The sequence below is a fragment of the Peromyscus leucopus genome, chromosome 7 (assembly GCF_004664715.2).
Source record: "Peromyscus leucopus breed LL Stock chromosome 7, UCI_PerLeu_2.1, whole genome shotgun sequence".
Classification (NCBI taxonomy): Eukaryota; Metazoa; Chordata; class Mammalia; order Rodentia; family Cricetidae; genus Peromyscus; species Peromyscus leucopus.
The window spans coordinates 33683162-33702220 of NC_051069.1; the positions used below are offsets into that span (position 1 = coordinate 33683162).

Sequence of the window (19059 nt, forward strand, 5' to 3'; positions counted from 1 at the left end):
GATGAACAATCTAAATGTATCTTAGCACTCTTGGGCTGTATGAAGAGATTTTATTCTATTTCAAATATTTTTACACTAATTCCTATTCATACTTTTTTCATGTTGCTATGTGAATTTTTAGTAATAGTGATTGTTCTTATGTGGCTCTTTTCAGGAAATTATATTTTCTTTCCTTCACTCTTCATTCAACTTACTATTTTAATTTTTTTTCTTTACCAATGGACAATAATTGCTTGCCAGCAATTGTGAAGCTATTTGGCATTCCGCCTGCCTCTCTCTTTGCTCAAGAATCAGATGCTCTACAAAGTGGAGAGTATTTGGACGTTCTCTGGTAGGCATGGAATCTGGAGACAAAAGATGAATGCTGTGGCTCTGGAGCTCATTGCTTCAAAGTCCTGGATATGGTTCCAGGCTGAAAGTAATCATTGCTGAGCCTTCGAAAACTTGGTACCAAAACAAACAGGTAACACCCCAAATATGTTAAAGAGATGCAGTAATAACCATGATAAACATGGTCTCTTCTTGGTACACATAGCCCAATTATGTCCGTGAAGTAATTTCTAACTTATCATTCAGGGATGCATCCACTGAGCAAAGGCTTAAGTTCCAGCTCTTCAGTAAACATTGTGCTAGATTAGATTAAGATTTAAAAATTCAGTCCTTATTTTAGGGAGCATGAACTTTTTAGACCCTGGGCTCAGTCTCACTAAAACATCATGTATGGATGTTGAGGGCATTGATATAACTTCTAAGGTTTTAGAAGACAAAGGTTTCACCCAGAAATTATTAATTGTAAGGAAAGATCAGAAAAAATGAATACAAAAGCTAGACATCGTAGCAATGATCACTGAATAATTTCTGTATAATTTATATCTCAAGAAGATGGGTAAAGTAAAAGTGCAATGTGAAACACTGTCTGCTCATGGCTGAGTCCCAAGAACCTTGAAATGAAAACATTTCAACAGACTCCTTACTACACTTACGCAAAGGTACTTTTGGGTTCTCAGCATATTCAGTTGGCTATTTCTGTTCAAATGAAACAAACCAAATCATGACGTGGTGACTGTGAATGACAGTGCATGAGGATGTATGGAACCAAAGAATACATTCTACACATCTGCTGTCAATACTCTTCCTTTATTTAGCAATATCAAATTATGTACTAATATCTATTGGGAACATTGGCTCATGTTAAACATGTTTACCTTAATTTCTTTGATAAATAAAACATTTGCAAGCATAAAGTATTCGAGAAGTCCAGTTTTGATTTTGTATTAATACTCTAATAAGTCAAAATTCAATATATAATGATTATTGGCATTGTACAATATTTTAAATTCATTCCATTACATAGTATGCAACTCTGTTAAAATCTAAAACCTACAAAATGCAACATAGCTGCTAAATTCTAGGGAATCTAACAATATAAGAAAATAGTGAAAAGTTTCGCTATAAGCTAATTTTTATGCAAATGAACATTGTCATGTGAGTAAATTTCCCAAACAAGATAAATACAATGCATTTATACATTCAGTCCTTATTTTAGGGACCATGAACATTTTAGACCCTGGACTCAGTCTCACTAGAACTTTATAAACATTTATACACAAAATTTATGTGCAAAAATATGTATGTATGTGTGTGAAATTAGAATAGTGTAAATACTACTCAAATTGCACTCTATGATGACTCATACTTCAAATTAGAGGTGAAAGCTCCCAAGTTCAAGTTTGTTGAACATTTTAGCCTGCTGGTTAATGTCACTGAGTAATTTCAAATGCTCCAAAGGAGAAGAATAATCTTCCAGGTTGGATTTTCATTCTGTATTAATTTTAACAATTGGATTGTGGGAATTAGCTAAACCATGTCACTCTTTGAAATTTGGATTTCTGTCTTTTTACCTCATCCATTACTTCAGCATGTTAAGGTTTTACTTTGTTCCATGCTTGAGAGAAAATATATCTCTAGATATGAAGTCTGTATTGGTATTATGTTTTTATAGCACATAAATAACCTTGAAATAATACCCATTGTTATTTCTAAGGAAAAATTAACTAAAATTTATGACAGTAAATACATAACTAATATCAAGCTCTTCATTCCTGTTTTCATGTTCAGGAAAATTCAAAACAGATTCCTGGACCATGGGAAATTACACATTACTGGATGAATTCATCCTACTGGGAATACCCCAGACACAAGGACTGGAGAGTCTACTCTTTGTTGTGTTCTTATTCATCTACTTCTTCACCCTGCTTGGAAACTTGCTCATCTTTACAGCAATAGTTTCTTCATCTACTCTTCACACCCCTATGTATTTCTTCTTGGGACTTCTATCCATTTTTGACATGCTGTTCCCATCAGTAACCTGCCCCAAGATGCTGCTTTATCTCTCTGGTCAGAGCCCAGCCATCTCTTACAAAGGCTGTGCTGCCCAGCTCTTCTTCTATCACTTTCTGGGCTCTACTGAAGGATGCCTCTATTCTGTGATGGCCTATGATCGCTACGTTGCCATTTGTCACCCGCTGAGATACATGCTCATCATGAAACCTGGAGTGTGCCTGAGTTTGGTCACAGTATCCTGGTTGATAGGTTGTCTTCAGTCTAGCATCCTGACATCCTTTACCTTTCAGTTAACTTATTGTGGGCCCAAGCATGTCCACCATTTCTTCTGTGACATTCCTGCGGTTTTACCTCTAGCCTGTACTGATAGTAGACTGGCTCAGAAGGTGGGTTCCATTAACGTTGGCTTTCTGGCGCTGATGCTTCTCTTCAGTGTTTGTGTCTCTTATGCACACATTGGGATTGCCATTCTGAGAATCCGTTCAGCAGAAGGCAGGCAGAAAGCATTCTCCACCTGCAGTGCCCACCTCACTGCCATCCTCTGTGCCTACGGGCCTGTAATCATCATCTACCTGCAGCGCACACCAAACCCCCTGCTTGGCGCTGTGGTGCAAATATTAAATAATATTGTCTCACCTATGCTGAACTCTTTAATCTATTCACTGAGGAACAAGGAAGTGAAGAGGTCCTTGAGAAGACTGTTTCACAGTTTAGCTTAGTTGTTTAGGAATGAATTATGGAACTTCGACCCTTCTTTTTCTCCTCTCTGTGTCATCTGGCCTCACTTAAGCTTCTGTTGTGCTTGGAATGCACTTCTGCTTTTTTGCCTACTAGCATTTCCTATTCACATTTTATAGATCCTTAAGTTATATTTCTAGAGCACTAACTGTTCTTCAGACACTGAGATGATATTTTTTACATATGCCAACTTATTTAATTTTCCTTTGTGGACCATAAAGTAAAGTTTACATATCCCTAAAAGTGCTTTAATGATAAGATCTTCAAAATGCCAAACCAGTTTGGTTTATAATTCAGTAACCAGAGCTTTGGTTTAAATGCAGTCGACATCAAAATTCTTGATGTTTGATGACAAATACTTTACCTATTGAGTCATATCTTTGATCTCCACACTTTTACCCACTTAAGTATATTAAAAAATAAGTAAAAGTAGGATATACACATACACACACACACACACACACACACACACACACACACACACACCTATTAAGTCCTTAGGAATAAAGTTTCTTTAAATAACACACCTGGCAATATGCCACTCATTGTTAGCTCTCAAAAAGTTTATGACAGAAAGGAGAGGGTCAGAAAATAACTGGGAATAATTACAGGCACAGGCCTTGTTGATACATTGACTCTGTTGTCACTGTTTATTCTGCTCTACTTTGGCTCCACTTGTAGGTAGGTCATAGTCATTTTCTCTGTGCCATATTCAGATGAAACCAGGATTGGCTCAAGTCCTCTTATAGAATCTGTTGCCATGAATTTATCCCTGCACTATGCTGCCAGTGTATTACATTACTATCAGTCTAAATCACTGGACAGGCTTCCCACCCAGTACTATGGAATAACTGGTTCAATTACTATGCTCATTTAATTTTCTCTCCAAGCAGCATTTTACTAACTGGGTCTCTACCTACCATGGAGATGATAATTATTTCTCATTAAAAAAAATCAGAATCCAATGTGGGAAACAAGGATATTTGTGTTGGTTTGAATGAGGATGAGCCCCATAGGATCATATATTTGAGCTTTGTCCCTGCTTGGAGGAACTGTTTTGGAAGGATTGGGGGTGTGGTCCTGTTGGAGGAGGTCTCTCACTGGGGGCTGAGCTGTGAGGTATAATTCCTAGTGCTCTCTCCTGCCTCATGGGTGTGGATCAAGGAGTGAGCTCTCATCTTTGCTCATCCATCACAGACTACAAACTCTGAAACCATAAACCAAATAAAACATTTTCTTTTCCAAGTTGCTTTGGTCATTGTGTTTTATCCCAGCAATAGAAAAGAAACTAAGAAAATTCTATTTACTGAGGATTCCACTCTATACCAGATTTTCTTTTTCATCACATTTTAGTCATTTGTGGGATTTGTCTTGGTTTTTATTTTTCCAAATCTCCATATTTTTCAAATCATAATATGAAACAAGAAAAAATGTATTAAACATGAGAATATTCTTCCCTTAAATGAAGTAAGAAGACAATGAAACCCACACACATGGAGAAAAAGTGTCATGTGGTACAATCTAATGATTATACATCTCTCCTAAAATGACTGAAAATCATCTAAACCACAGAAAATCTTAGTTCTATGTTTTGTGGTTACATATATATATATATATATATATATATATATATATATATATATATATCCTAGACTACATTTGTTGTTATGATGGTTGGATTCTGGTGAGAGAAACCACGGTGTCATGGCATCTGGAAAGGTTGAGATGTTCAACAATACTTTTATAGACAGATATCCAAAGGACATGACTAATTAAGACTTATTGAATGAATTACTAGATACCATTTAACAACTCAAATTGTGATAGATGTGCATAGTTATTGTGACAGAATAGGAAATGATTTAATGTTTCAGCAAGAAAACACCAATATACCCAAATGAAAACATATATAAATATCTAAATAAGACTAGAATATATGTCTTCTATTTCCCCTTCTATATCCCAGGGAGATCCAAGTACGCCCCTTGAGCCCTCCTTGTTACATAGCCTCTCTGGGTCTGTGGATTGTAGCATGGTTATCCTTTACTTTACAGATAGTACCCACTTATAAGTGAGTACATACTTAATGTTTTACTTTCTGGATCTGGGTTACCTCACTCAGAATGATTTTTTTCTAATTCCCTCCATTTGCTTTCAAATTTCATTATGCCATTGTTTTTAACAGATGTACCACACTTTCTTTATCTAGTCTTCGGTTAGGGGACACCTAGGTTGATTCTAGTATCTGGCTATTATATATAAAGGTCAACTATTAAGAACATAGTTGAGCAAGTGTCCTTGTGGTGTAATTAAGCATTATTTGGGTCTATGTTCAAGAGTGGTATAGCTGAGTCTTGAGGTAGATCAATTCCTAACTTTCTGAGAAACCTCCATACTGATTTCTAAAGTGACTGTACAAGTTTGTACTCCCACCAGCAATGGAAGAGTGTTTCCCTTGCTCCACATCCTCTCCAGCATGAGCTGTCATTTGTGTTTTTGATCTTAGCCATTCTGACAGGTATAAGATAGAATCTCAGAGTGACTTAGATTTGCATTTCCCTGATGGCTAAGGATGTTGAACATCTCTTTAAGTGTTTCTTAACCATTTGAGATTCTTCTGTTGAGAATTCTCTATTTAGATCTGTACTCCATTTGTAAATTGGATTATTTGGTTTATTGATGTCTAGTTTCTTGAGTTCTTTACATATTTTAGAAATCAGCCGTGTGTCTGATGTGGGGTTGGTGAAGATCTTTCCCCATTCTGTAGGCTGCCATTTTGTGCTATTGATGGTGTCCTTTGCCTTACAGAAGCTTTTCAGTTTCACGAGGTCTCATTTATTATTTATCTGTATTATTGGTGTTCTATTCAGGAAGTTGTTACCTGAGCCAATGAGTTCAAGGCTATTTACCACTTTCTCTTCTATCAAGTTCACTGTATCTGGATTTGTGTTGAGGTGTTTGATCCACTTGGACATGAATTTTCTGCAGGGTGATACATATGAATCTATTTGTATTCTTCCACATCCAATTATGCCAGCACCATTTGTTGAAGATGCTTTCTCTTTTCTATTGTATAATATGGATTCTTTGTCGAAAATTAGATTTCCATAGGTGTTTGGATTTGCATCTGGGTCTTTGATTTAATTCCATTAATCCACCTGTTTGTTTTTATGCCAATACCATGCAGTTTTTATTATTATAGCTCTGTAGTAGATCTTGAAATAATGAATGGTGATACCTCCAGAAGTTCTTTTATTGCACAGGATTGTTTTAGTTAGTTTCCACCATAGCTACAGTTAACTCTCCATATTTTCTTTCTAGTATGATATACAAAACTTCAACATTGATAGAACTATGGCAAAGTAGCCTTACTCTCATAATAGACCATGTCATTGAAATGACCACCGGAACTTTGTATAATCAAATGCTCTGGTGATTCCTAAGCTTTGTCACACATAGGCTTCACTGTCTCCTACCATTGGAATTATTTACACATGCACACATGTAGCACATGAGCCCACTACATGCATATATAAATATTGATAAGTAAGTAAATAAAATCTTTAAATATTATTTAGAACATAGAATGCTGTTTCAGGCAAACATGTGTTATCCAGGAAGTGCCATGTTAGGATACCTGAAGCAGAAATCTCCTTTACCAAACAACTCATTTCAATTTGGATAATACTCAGGTTCTGCCTCCTTTTGCTATAGGTGAAGCAAGTCTTTCCAAATGTCTGGATGTCCAGTTAAAAAATTCCTCTCAGTAACTTTTTCCATATTTACAGGAGTGATGGACAGATTGATTTGTTAGTTCTTCTTATAATATTGGTTAATAGTAAAAATGACTAAATCTTTGACAAAACCCAATAATGATTCCCAGGCAAAATTACTTTCAGTTGACTCTGGGGAAACTGGTTCCTGAACTGTTTAATTAGCCTATGCTCATTTCTTTTCTGTCAGGACAAGAAATGTTTTAGATTTTTTTTATATCTCTGAAAAAGGAGATTAAATCCTTGAGCATAAAAGTTAATTAATATTGTGAATTAACTCTGCTCTCCATTAATGACAAAGTTCTAGAGTATATTGAATATTTCTTCAATATCCACTATGTGAAGGCATTGTGCTAAGTGCTTAATATTTTCAGATCATCACTAGTTTGATAACATAGCTGGGAATGATTGTTGGGATTGTATACAAATCTCCCAAATGACTTTTTAGTTCTTTGAGGCATCATTCCAATTGCTGCTCATTAGCTTAATGAATAACACTGAATCCTTCTAGCAACCACATGAAGAAGTATTGCTCTTCAAAACAGAAAGGGAGGAAATTGAAGCCCAGGAATTTGAAGGAACAGACCAGTGGCAGACACAGTGAATACGACTGTGGGACTCCAACTATCACTTCTCCATTTTGATTTTTTTAAATCTCATGAAGGAGTGGTCAACCTCTCTGACACACACACTATGTGAGGAGAGTATATGAGAGAGATAAATGGAGCCTTCTCAAACATTATTTGAAGGTGACAAAGAGTGGCTAAGAAACCAAAGTCAGTTGGTTTCACTCCTATGTCGGTGAATAGAAATGCCTTCAGAGCTGTGTGTTTACATACCATGGTAGCACAAAACAAGTGCTGTCCACTCCACAGAGGGCACTGAGTGTTGTATAGCACTACAGAGGGCACTGAAGAGTCATATAGCATCTGAAGTTCATGAAATTGAAAGGACCAAGCAGATGCCATAACAGGCTGCTCGGTCTTTTCTCAGAGATCAGGCCTCAATTTCAGTTTCCTGAGACTTGAGCGAGCAGTTTCTGGGAGGGCCATGAACAAAAGACACAGTCCTTGCAGTAGTTCCCTTTCTGTGTGTACCCTGACTGTTCAAGGTTCTGCCAGTTGTTTACTGTGTGTGAGCCCTTACCAACTTAGAACTACGTGCATGGGTCAATGTGAATGTGCAAGGCCAGCCAGCCTCCATGGCAGCTCAAGGACTTGCTCAGGCCTGCCCAAAATGATAACTGTAACCTCCAACCAGTAAATTCTAAGGTTACATACCCTCACCGAATCGAATGATGCTAAGGCTTGTACCACCATACCTGTGGTTTTTTCCCTCTTAAAACGCCTCACCCTGAGAGCTCAGGGCCGTTCTCCTCCACCCGCTGTGTCGGTTGCTGGAGGAGGACCAAGCCCCAGCTTGCCTGTTACCTATAAACCCCAGTGTGTTTTGCATTGGATTTCGGCTCTGTGGTGGTCTTGCTCAGGGGTCTCGAGACATGGCCACAATATAATACTGTTAATGAGAAATATAACCTGATGTTAGTCCTAAAAGATAACTGAAGGCCAGCATGCATATCCAATGAGTTGATGGGATTACTAGGAGTAGGATGCATGAGCAGTCACTTACAGAAGCTTGCATGACTTAAAGGCAGCTGCATCACAGAGAAGCCCATCCCAGCCTGGATAGCGACCCAGGAAAGATGCAGGGACTTGTAAGCAGCTAGCTCTGCTGGTCTGAGAGTCTCTTCTCACCACCAGTGGTTTGTTTTTTAATGTAATCCCAGGAAGGGACGGTATAAGTCCTCTGCATTTCAGCTTTCAGGAAAAAAAAAAAAGGAACTTGAAGGCTATTTGCTTTAACTTGGTGGAACATTATGAAACTGATGAGAATCATTTGTGCTGAGGGACTTAACCAAACCATGTTTTTGCTGGCTTACTCGCCTCTGACTGTTAAAACTAAATAGACTTCAGTATCTATGGGGGACTTGAAAGAATAAAATGTTAGTCTTACAGAAAATAAAGGTAGACGATAAATGAAAGAAAATATTTTACCTTGCTTCCTCTCAGCAGCATCCCAGCTCGTGCTCTTATTCTATTGGCATAATGCACCACACAACAACTTGTTGCCAGGCAACCACAGGGAAGGTTCCTGAATCAGTCAGCCAGTCATCCTATTGATTTCATTCCACAAAAGAACATAAACAGATTATCAAGTAAATACTTCAAGCACAGCCAAAAGTGCATTTGTCACTTATATTAAATCTGTCTGGCCATGACATTTACCGTAGCGCAATGCAACAAAATGAAAAATAAATAAAACATGGTAAAATATGCTGAGAAATATTATGCCAATTTCATTAAATTGTAAGTGTATGAATTCTGACAGTTAATTAATAAGTAAATATGAATTATCCTCTGATTATTTGTTAAAATGTAAGCCCAAAATTCCTTTCTCTACAATTTCATATTGACCACAATAACAGTGATTCTCAACCTTCCTAATGCTGTGACCCTTCAATATTGTCCTCATGTTGTGGTGAGACCCAGACATAAAATTATTTTCAATGCTACTTCAAAATTGTAATTTTATTGCTGTTATGAATCACAATGTAAATATATGTGTTTCTGGCTGGTCTTAGACAACACTTGTGAATGGATCATTCGAGCCCCAAAGGGGTCACAACCCACCTGTTGAGAAGCCCTGCCTTAATATAATGTTATCATGCCTTACTTGTTGTTATGATTCCCTGTTGCTAGTTTTTGAGGCTCTTTTCCTACTTACCAATTCCATGGCTCAACATGGGTACTTTAAGTTAATTTCCACTTTCCCGAAAGCAGAAACATAGATTTCATAATACACAAAGTCTAGTTAAACATTACAAAGCCAAAGGATGCCCAAGAATTTAGTAATATTCCAAGAAAAATAATAATCATATTTTGTTTCTGCAATAATTCTAAGAGAAACCTCTTGGTTATATATATATATATGTATATATATATGTATATATACATATATATACACACACATATACCTATCTCTCTCTCTCTCTCTCTCTCTCTCTCTATATATATATATATATATATATATATATATATATATATATCCAGGCAGAGTTAACAGGAGGATAAGGAGATGAAGCTGTCAGCACTGTTAGGATGCACAGAAGGTTGCATAGCTTCCTGCAGCACAAAAACCTTGGATCTGGGTTTAGAGTTCAATTTTAATCAATATGATACTGAAAGGGTCAGATGGTTCACATGGCTGTCATATTCCAAAAAGAATCCAAAGATAGATACTTCATTCTCTCTTGGAGATAGAAGCCCAAATACTCCCGTTTTCTTGTTTTGTCATAAGTTTGAAATTTAAAGCATTGATGTCATGCTATCTAGGCTTTCCTCAAAGGTACATTTATTCCTTTTGGTGTACATTTCTTAAGGTTGGGTACATGCTAATTTTGTGCACTGATGTTTGCTACATCTTAAATATTGTCTATAATAAATGATCAATACTTACTTTGAATTATTCACAATCTAATATGTTAACAGTTAACATCCATTTTGGGGGGACTTGTGTTTTAGACTTAATAATTATGAATAAAGTTCAGTTATCTGGCCTAATAATGAGATAGAAACACATTTTTAACACAGTAAACAGTGCATATGGCTTTACATTCTTCCAACCCTAAATCTCCTTCCATCGATGTTGTTTACATCTTATTGGACAGTACTGAGTTACACACTATTCTGTTTTTGACCAATAGAAATATACCAACAATACATAGGGGGTTGGTACTTAACTACTTCTTGCAAAATTAAGTGAATTTGCAGACATACAAAATGCAGATTGCGCAGACCTGGAGGCTTCCACCAAGATTAAAAAGGAAGTCATTGAGGCCAGTGGGTTGCAGTCTTTGCAGGCATTCCATAGCAGGGTGATTCACAAAGCTCTACTGGTCAAAGCTAAGCAAGAAGGGAGATCTTGAGATGTTCGATAAGTTAAGAATATGAACCATTTCTCAATGAAATTAACAGGAACTAGTGAAGCCAGCTTAAGAAATAATCCATTTCTAGATATAAAGCAAAGAATAACCAGACTGCAACCCACAGCTCTAGAGAAGCTAGGAAACAAGGAAGACCCTAAGAGGGACGCATGGATCACCTTGGGAAGGGGAAGTAGATGAGATTTCCATTAGTAAACTGGGAATGGGGGGCAATAGAGGGAAGGGGGGTAGGGAATGAGAACATGAGGGAACAGGATGGTTGAGCTGGGGGAGAGACAGAGTGGGAGAGCAATGAAAGAGATATCTTGATAGAGGAAGACATTATGGGGTTAGGGGGAAACCTGGTGCTAGCAAAATTCCCAGGAATCCACAAGGACGACCCCAGATTAGACTAGCAATAGTGGAGAGTGCCTGAACTGGCCTACCCCGTTAATCAGATAGGTGAATACTCTAACTGTCATCATAGAGCCTTCATCCAGTAACTGATGGAAGCAGATACAGAGATTCACAGTCGAACACCAAACAGAACTCTGGGAGTTCAGTTGAAGAGAGAGAAGAGGCATTCTATGAGCAAGGGGTGGCCAAGATCATGATGGAGAAATCTACAGAGACAACTGAACCAAGCTCGTAGGAATTCACGAACTTCAGACCACCAGCTGTGGAACCTGAATAGGACTGGACTAAGCCCTCTGTATATGGGAGACAGTTGTGTAGATTGGTCTGTTTGAGGGGCCCCTGGCAGTGTGATCAGGATCTATCCCTGGTGCATGACCTGGCTTTCTGGAGCCCATTACCTATAGTGGGACACCTTGCTCAGCCTTGATGCAGCAGGGAGGGGCTTGACCTTCCTCAATTGAATGTACCACGCCTTGCATGGGAGTCTGTTGGTGGAGGGGATGGGAGGGTGGGTTGAAGGCAGAAGGCTGGAGATGGAGAGTGGAGACGGGATCAGAGGGGGATCTGTGGTTGGTATGTAAAATGAATAAAAAAATTCTTAAAGAAAAAAAAGAAAAATCATCCATGTAGACTGAAAATGGCAAGATCAAATGCACAGTGCTACCTAAGCCCATTGGAGCTAATATTAGAGCAGTGAGATCCCTACATGCTGGGCATAAAGCTACAGGATTTAGTGTTTGCCTGCTGAGTTTAAGTCTTTATTCATTTTAATTCTTCTTTCATGTCCTTGTGTCCTCCCATTCCTTCATTTGGGAATTAGAATGTTTACCTTATGATATGGTCCAATGTAACTCTGCCACTTTGAATTTACATGGGGCTCACTTCCTGGAGCCTAGACACAGATGGTGGCAGGGGATTGACCTTTTGACCAATGGTGAAACTGGAGGGGAGCTGTGAGATGTGGAGGGAGGGAAAATTATGGTCAAGATGTATTATATGAGAAAAGAATCTATTTTCAATTTTAAAAGAGAAAGGAAAAGTCAAAAGAAATAATACAACAAAACAAAAAAAAAAGGAAAATGGTGGAGAGAAAATAAGTGGTCTTGGAATTATTAGATGGGTATGAGACATTGAGTGCAAGGGTCAAATTTCGAATATGTTGTCTCATACATTAACATTATCACTCACGATGGAAACGTTCAGATGTGCGACTCTTTTGAGGAAGTAGTTCACTGGGACATGTTTTAAGGCTTGGATCTTGTCACAAGCCCTGTCATTCTCTACTTCTGCTCTCTGCCCATCATGAAGTGAATACCTTCTACCACATATTCCTGGCAACAGGGTTTATTCATGGTTACATTACAGGCCCAGACACCCAGAATCAAGTGACCTTGCGATGAAGACTCTGTAACTATAAGCTCAAATTGACCACCCACCTTAATTTGTGCTGTCAGCACTGTGATCACAGATATGGAAAGACAAGTAATGCAAGTGGCCCAAGAGCATAGATAAGGACAGAGATGGAAGATGGGATCTTTGAGGTGAGCCTCTGAGAATTCTGGGTAACTGATTATTTTTCTATTCCTACAGCACCTAGTTCAGAAAATTAGTCACAGTAGAAACAGGACCCAAAGAACTTGAGAGTAAAGTATGAAGACTTTATAATCTTGAGAGCTGTATGACCTTGTAGCATTGATATTGATGAGGTTGAAGTTGTTAGTGGCACATATATACAAGTTATTGCCACTGAACAGTGTCAATAAGACAAAAATTAAGTGGTTCAAAGGATCTGATATGAACCTATTCATTCTCAGATTATCATAACAGCTCTGCACTCAATGCTGAGGTTTACACCCTGGAACCCAGAAACCTCTGTCTTGGACACTGTTGGTGTCATTTCTGTAATTCTGTACTCCCACAATGTGAGGCCATGGAAACCACCCTGAGCCCTCAGTAATGCAAACACCACAGTGTATAACCCAGACTACATGGCATTTCTTATTTTGTTCCTTGTCTCCTACATACTAAAACTAAAAAAACAAAACAAAACAAAAAACCTTATTTGTTCTAGTGTTTGTCTCTGGCTGGCACCAAGCAAGTGAAAAAGAAACTGATTTTTATTTGATTGTTAATTCAACAATTATTTAATTCCAAGGGGAAAAATAAAAGCATCCCCCTCTCCCATTATTATTTCCCAATTGCCATTCATTTCTCTATCTATACTTTCATTTTCCCAAAGAGATGAATCAGTCCAAAGTTATGAGACAGTTATATACAATTAGAGTTAGCATTTCAGACTTGGGAGGGGAAATAAATGCTGTATAGTCCAAGTAAAGCTTCTTCATTTGATACGTTTTTCATCACTCTGAAAAGGAATTGTCTCTCTTTAAATGAAAGATTTTGTCTTCTTATGACCACTTCCTCTCATGTCAGGATCACAGCTCAACAAAGTGGGTATCAGCTTCACTAAGTTTGTTAGAATGCTGTGTTGATAGTAAGAATTGAAGTGAGCCCTTAAGGAGAGAGGTAGTCCTCAGTAGAAACCCAATTAAGTGAAGTATGATTGGTTAAATAGGTACATCATTACTTGGTAACTATATTGTACCTGGTCCATCACTCATGATCATTTGACTTAGCATGGTTGTTCTCTGATTATGTGAAAAATGATATGTGGTCAATAGAAACCACACTTCAAAGTCTGAATTTTGATCTTCTTTCAAGGTAGGGACCTGCAGCTTAATGCTCTCTCACAATGTAAGGTAATGGAAGCCACCTGAGTTCTCAGCTATGCCAAAACTGCAGGGAGTAACCGAGGCTACATGCTCTACTGTGTTGTCAGCATTTTAAAATATAATGTCCATATTTTATCATGACTAAAATATACCCATAAGGAAGCATAGATGAGCTCTTAGCATCTAATTGTAAAATTGACCCTACACTGGATGATCCTCTTCAGTTAAAAGTTACAGTAAATATTTTGGGCACATATAAGATAGGCACATCTAAATTGTGAGGGATCAGTGTATTAACTTCACCTTTGAACTATTTTATTCTTTGCTTACAAGGGTTCTATTAGAGGATGTGTTCAACTTTGGTTGTGAAGCACCTTTCAATGATTTGGCAAACATGTGTAGGCTTAACAGCCATTGAAATAATCACCATATACCCCTGGCTTCAAAAACTATCATTTTTAATGTGGAAAGTGGAATAAATACCTTTCTGGTAAAGTAATTTTCTTCAGATAACATATTAAATCAATGACATCTTCATAAGTAGTGAACAAATGACTCTAGAGTTTACATAATGGCAAGAACACATCATGATTGTACACTGTACACACACATATACACAGTGCTATGAAGAAAGTAAACATTGTAACATTTTGAGAATGAGTAAAACGTATATGGATCCTGTATAGTACATATATAGTACCTTTTCCATATTTTTTGTGTAGATTTTTAAATGCCAATACTATGTCATGGTCAGCTGTGGTGCGTAGCATCATAATAACTCATACGTTTCCCTGTCAGAATTGGAACTTTGCTGATGAGTGAATAGTGTCCTGAAAACTGTGAAAACTGTAAGAATGGAGTCCATCCTTGGTAATCTGAACCAAATAAATTTTAGTGTACAAATTCTTAGACCGCGAACTTTACCACAAAGCTATTATGGAAAAGACAGCAACTGCTAAGACTACAATTTACTACGTGAGAGAGAGAGAGGGAGAGAGAGAGAGAGAGAGAGAGAGAGAGAGAGAGAGAGAGAGAGAGAGAGAGAGAGAGAGAGAGAAGAGGGAGAATAAATGTGCCAAAAGTAGTAAAAGTGAGGAAGTGAGACAAGGTTGTAAAACACGTCCCTTTTGGCATTCTGTCCAGAAGGCAAGTGCAGAGGAAGGAGATAGGTCTGACTGTAGTGGTTCCTGAGATGCAGAATGTTTGACACCATAACCTCCTGATGAAATGGGTAGCTATTCCAGTTTCAATGTTTATGTTGAACACAGAGGGAGTATAAAGATGTGGGTTACATTTGACTCTTTAACATTAGTATGTTTAATATTTCAAATTAATATTGGCTGTCTGAAAGGACCTAAGATTCTTGTGTTATACTAATGTCTTTTTGATTTCTAGCAATAGTGACTGATATCTACAGTATTTTATCTCAAAGATCCCTAGACAGCCCATCATAGTGCCCTGATTATTGGAACATACTGTCTCTGGGGTATTTGAATATTTTCTAACTGAGTTGCCCACACTTACAGGTTTGTTCTTTTGATTTATAATTTCTAATTGTGGAAGACCTCACCTTCCCATGCCGCTTCTCAGAGACTTAATGAAAAAGACACACACTAATCGTTCCATTATGCAGTGCTAATTTTCTTCTACAATGTAGCTAGATTTTTTCTTTCTTCTTTCTTCTCTCCTTCTCTATAATCTAATCATTCATTTTTCAAAATAGGAATGAATATAGAATTCAAGAATAGCCCTGGATATCAGGAAGATATAAAAACTAAGAGAAAACTAAAACCAAGATAAGAGGAAGAGTACATTCATTAGAAATTTAACTAGGTTCTACAAATGAAACAAATCTATTTATTTCTTGGCATTTTGGAGTGTAGAGGTTAGAGAAAGGTAAATTCATTGTAGATGTTACTATAAAAAGGGAAGAAACACATGTTATATGTTATCCCTTTCAAAGTTTACTGCAGCTACCTGATTGAGATACATAAAATGCATGAATGTATTTCAATTTAATTGGCCTTTTGTCTGATTTAAATAAATTTTAAAACAACAAAGGGAATTTATTGACCACCTCTTGAGAAATAATCCACATTTGTGCCTTTTGAGGGGCACAATTACAGAACAACACACATCTCTCAGTCCCAGAAGATGTGCACAGGGAATAAGTTTGAAATCATGCAAGACTGTGTGCTTGGTAGAGCTCACTTTAAATATAACTTAATTAGTTTGAATTTATCAGTCTCTGGTAGAAAATTGAGCTTAACTTTCTATTTTAGAAAGGATAAAAAATTCTGGTTTAGTCTATTTGAGGGAGTAAATATGTCTCAATCCTTTTAAAGAGTTAGATGAGTAACAAATACTTGAGAGAATATCAGTGCTTGGAGAGAATTCATACAACATAAAAATCAACACAGGATCTGCTAAGAGACTTTATCACTTATATTTCATTATAAAACATAAGGAAACATAAAATGAATATATATCTTCAAACAAAGAAGAAAGCGTCCCACTCTTGGGCATATACCCAAGGAATGCTGATTCATACCATAAAGATACATGCTCAGCTATGTTCATAGCAGTACTATTTGTAATAGCCAGAACCTGGAAACAACCTAGATGCCCGTCAACGGAAGAATGGATGAAAAAAATGTGGTACATATACACAATGGAGTACTACTCAGCAGAGAAAAACAATGAAAGCATGAAATTTGCAGGCAAATGGATGGAACTAGAAAAAAATCATCCTGAGTGAGGTAACCCAAACCCAGAAAGACAGTCATGGTATGTACTCACTCATAAGTGGATTCTAGATATAAAATAAAGAACAATCAGACCACAACCCATAGAACCATGGAGGCTATATATATAGCATGGAGGTCCCTAAGACGACCATGGCTTATAATAAATTTCAGTTTTACTCAATTATTGAAAAAAAATAGCCAAACGAATGGAAACACATGAACTATGAACCAAAGGCTGAGGGGCCCCCAGCTGGATCAGGCCCTCTGAATAGGTGAGACAGTTGATTGGCTTGATCTGTTTGGGAGGCAACTAGGCAGTGGGACCAAGTCCTGTGCTCATTGCATGAGTTGGCTGTTTGAAACCTGGAGCTTATGCAGGGACACTTGGCTCAGTCTGGGAGGAAGGGACTGGACCTGCCTGGACTGAGTCTACCAAGTTGATCGCAGTCCTCGGGGGAGGCTTTGTCCTGGAGAAGGTGGGAGTGGGGGTGGGCTGGGGGTAAGGGGAGGGGGTGAGAGGGGGGAGAACAGGGGATCCCATGACTGATATGTAGAACTGAATGGTATTGTAAAGTAAAATAAAAGGAAAAACAAAAAGAGTAGATCCTGGGAGAGTTATATGTGTTCCCATGATGATCAAACTTGACTGTTGGGAGAATTCCAAAAAAAAAAAAAAAAAAAAAAAAAAAAAGAAGAAGAAGAAGAAAGCAGTAAATTTATGTAATGTACATTTCATTTCAATATGCCTTAGAAGTTATATCTGTCAATTTTTCTTGTGAAAGATGTTGTAGATGAAAATCTGACCTATTAAATGTTGACTCAAACTTTGTTAAGCAAAGACTTAGACATTTTTATTTACTTTCCAGATGTTGAGTTTTCTTAAGAAATATGTGTCTCAGGGCTGCTTTCACATCCTTATTTCTCAAGCTGTAGATCAATGGATTGAGTGTGGGTGTCACAAGATTGTTCAAAATCTGAATTATAGCACCAAACAATGGGCTGGGGTTGGGCTGCAGGTAGATGATGATGACTGGTCCATAGGCACAGACAATGGCAGTGAGGTGGGCACTGCAGGTGGAGAAGGCTCTCTGCCTGCCTTCTGTTGAGCGGATTTTTGAGATAGAGATTCCGATTCGAGTGTAAGACACAAGGATTAGGAAAAAACAAATGAGAGATAAAAGACCAACGTTTGTAAACCCCACCCTCTGTGCTAGAGAGGGGTCCTCACAGGCTAGTGGTAACACTGCAGGCATGTCACAGAAGTAATAACCCACCTCACTGGGGCCACAGTAGGGCAACTGGAAAGTGAGGGACGTTAGGATAATGGAGTGCACACAGCCGCTCATCCAGGTCCCTGTGGCCAAGACACAGCACACTCTGTGGTTCATGATGACCGTGTATCTCAAAGGGAAGCAAATGGCAACAAAGCGATCATAGGCCATCACCGTGTACAGGAAGCATTCTGTGCAACCCAGACAATGATAGAAGAAGTGTTGTACAACACAACCCTGGAAAGAGATCCCTCTACCCTGTCCTGAAAGATATGACAACATCTTTGGAGCTGTTGTGGAACAGAAACCCAAGTCAAAGATAGAGAGGTTTCCCAAGAAAAAGTACATGGGTGTGTGGAGTCGCTGGGAAGAGATGACTGCAGTAAGGATGAGCAAGTTTCCCAGGAGGGCACAGGCATACAGTGCTGAGAACAGGAAGAGCAGGACCTTCTCCAGGCCTGCTGTCTCAGGGATGCCCAGCAAAGTGAATTCCGTCACCATGGTGTGGTTTGTCATGTTTATGGAAGAATAAGCTCCTGGAAGTCTATGGAAAGAAATTCTTGGTAAAATTTATATGTATGTGGATTAGATGAGTTTAATTCACCAGGGTGGAAGAGAAAAAGATACTGGTATTTATAGAGAGATGTTCTAGGCACAATTGCTTTCCCTGCTGATGTAGTATTTTTCTTCAGTTAGGCACCTGGTTGCAGATGGTCTTTCTAATATTGTTACTCAGAAGTTAACTTCCAGAGCAGTTGCAGATGGTGTCTTAACAATCTCACCCAGAATGTAACTTCCAAGGGTAATTGCCTATCTTCCCTTATTCATATAAATGGGTCCATTCCATCATTCCAGATGCTCGTGATTCTAAAATAAAGAAAAATACATTAGAATTAAAGTTGCAGGGAAGATGGGGGAAAGGTTAGGGGTATAAAAGGATAAGAAAAAGTTGGAGATGAGAATAATCATGAGATGAGAAATAATCATGGGGATGAGAAATAATGCATTATTTACAGTTTTGAAATTTTCTAAGGAAAATTTTAATTAGTAAAAAGT

General features: G+C 37.9%; 2 protein-coding genes across 2 annotated transcripts; one reads left to right on the top strand and one right to left on the bottom strand.

The window, feature by feature from the left end:
* The first annotated feature begins 2144 nt into the window (after window positions 1-2144).
* On the top strand, window positions 2145-3062 carry LOC114691264 (olfactory receptor 148-like). The gene has a single exon (XM_028866524.1). It carries the CDS (start codon window positions 2145-2147, stop codon window positions 3060-3062), a length of 918 nt encoding a protein of 305 aa, XP_028722357.1.
* A 14521-nt stretch (window positions 3063-17583) lies between these two features.
* LOC114691262 (putative olfactory receptor 10D4) lies at window positions 17584-18522 on the bottom strand. Its single transcript, XM_028866523.1, has one exon. It carries the CDS (start codon window positions 18517-18519, stop codon window positions 17584-17586), a length of 936 nt encoding a protein of 311 aa, XP_028722356.1. The 5' UTR covers window positions 18520-18522.
* Window positions 18523-19059: the final 537 nt, after the last annotated feature.

Coding starts and splice junctions, on each gene's coding strand:
- LOC114691264 (XM_028866524.1), top strand. CDS start 2,145: ATGGGAAATTACACATTACTGGATGAATTCATCCTACTGGGAATACCC.
- LOC114691262 (XM_028866523.1), bottom strand. CDS start 18,519: ATGACAAACCACACCATGGTGACGGAATTCACTTTGCTGGGCATCCCT.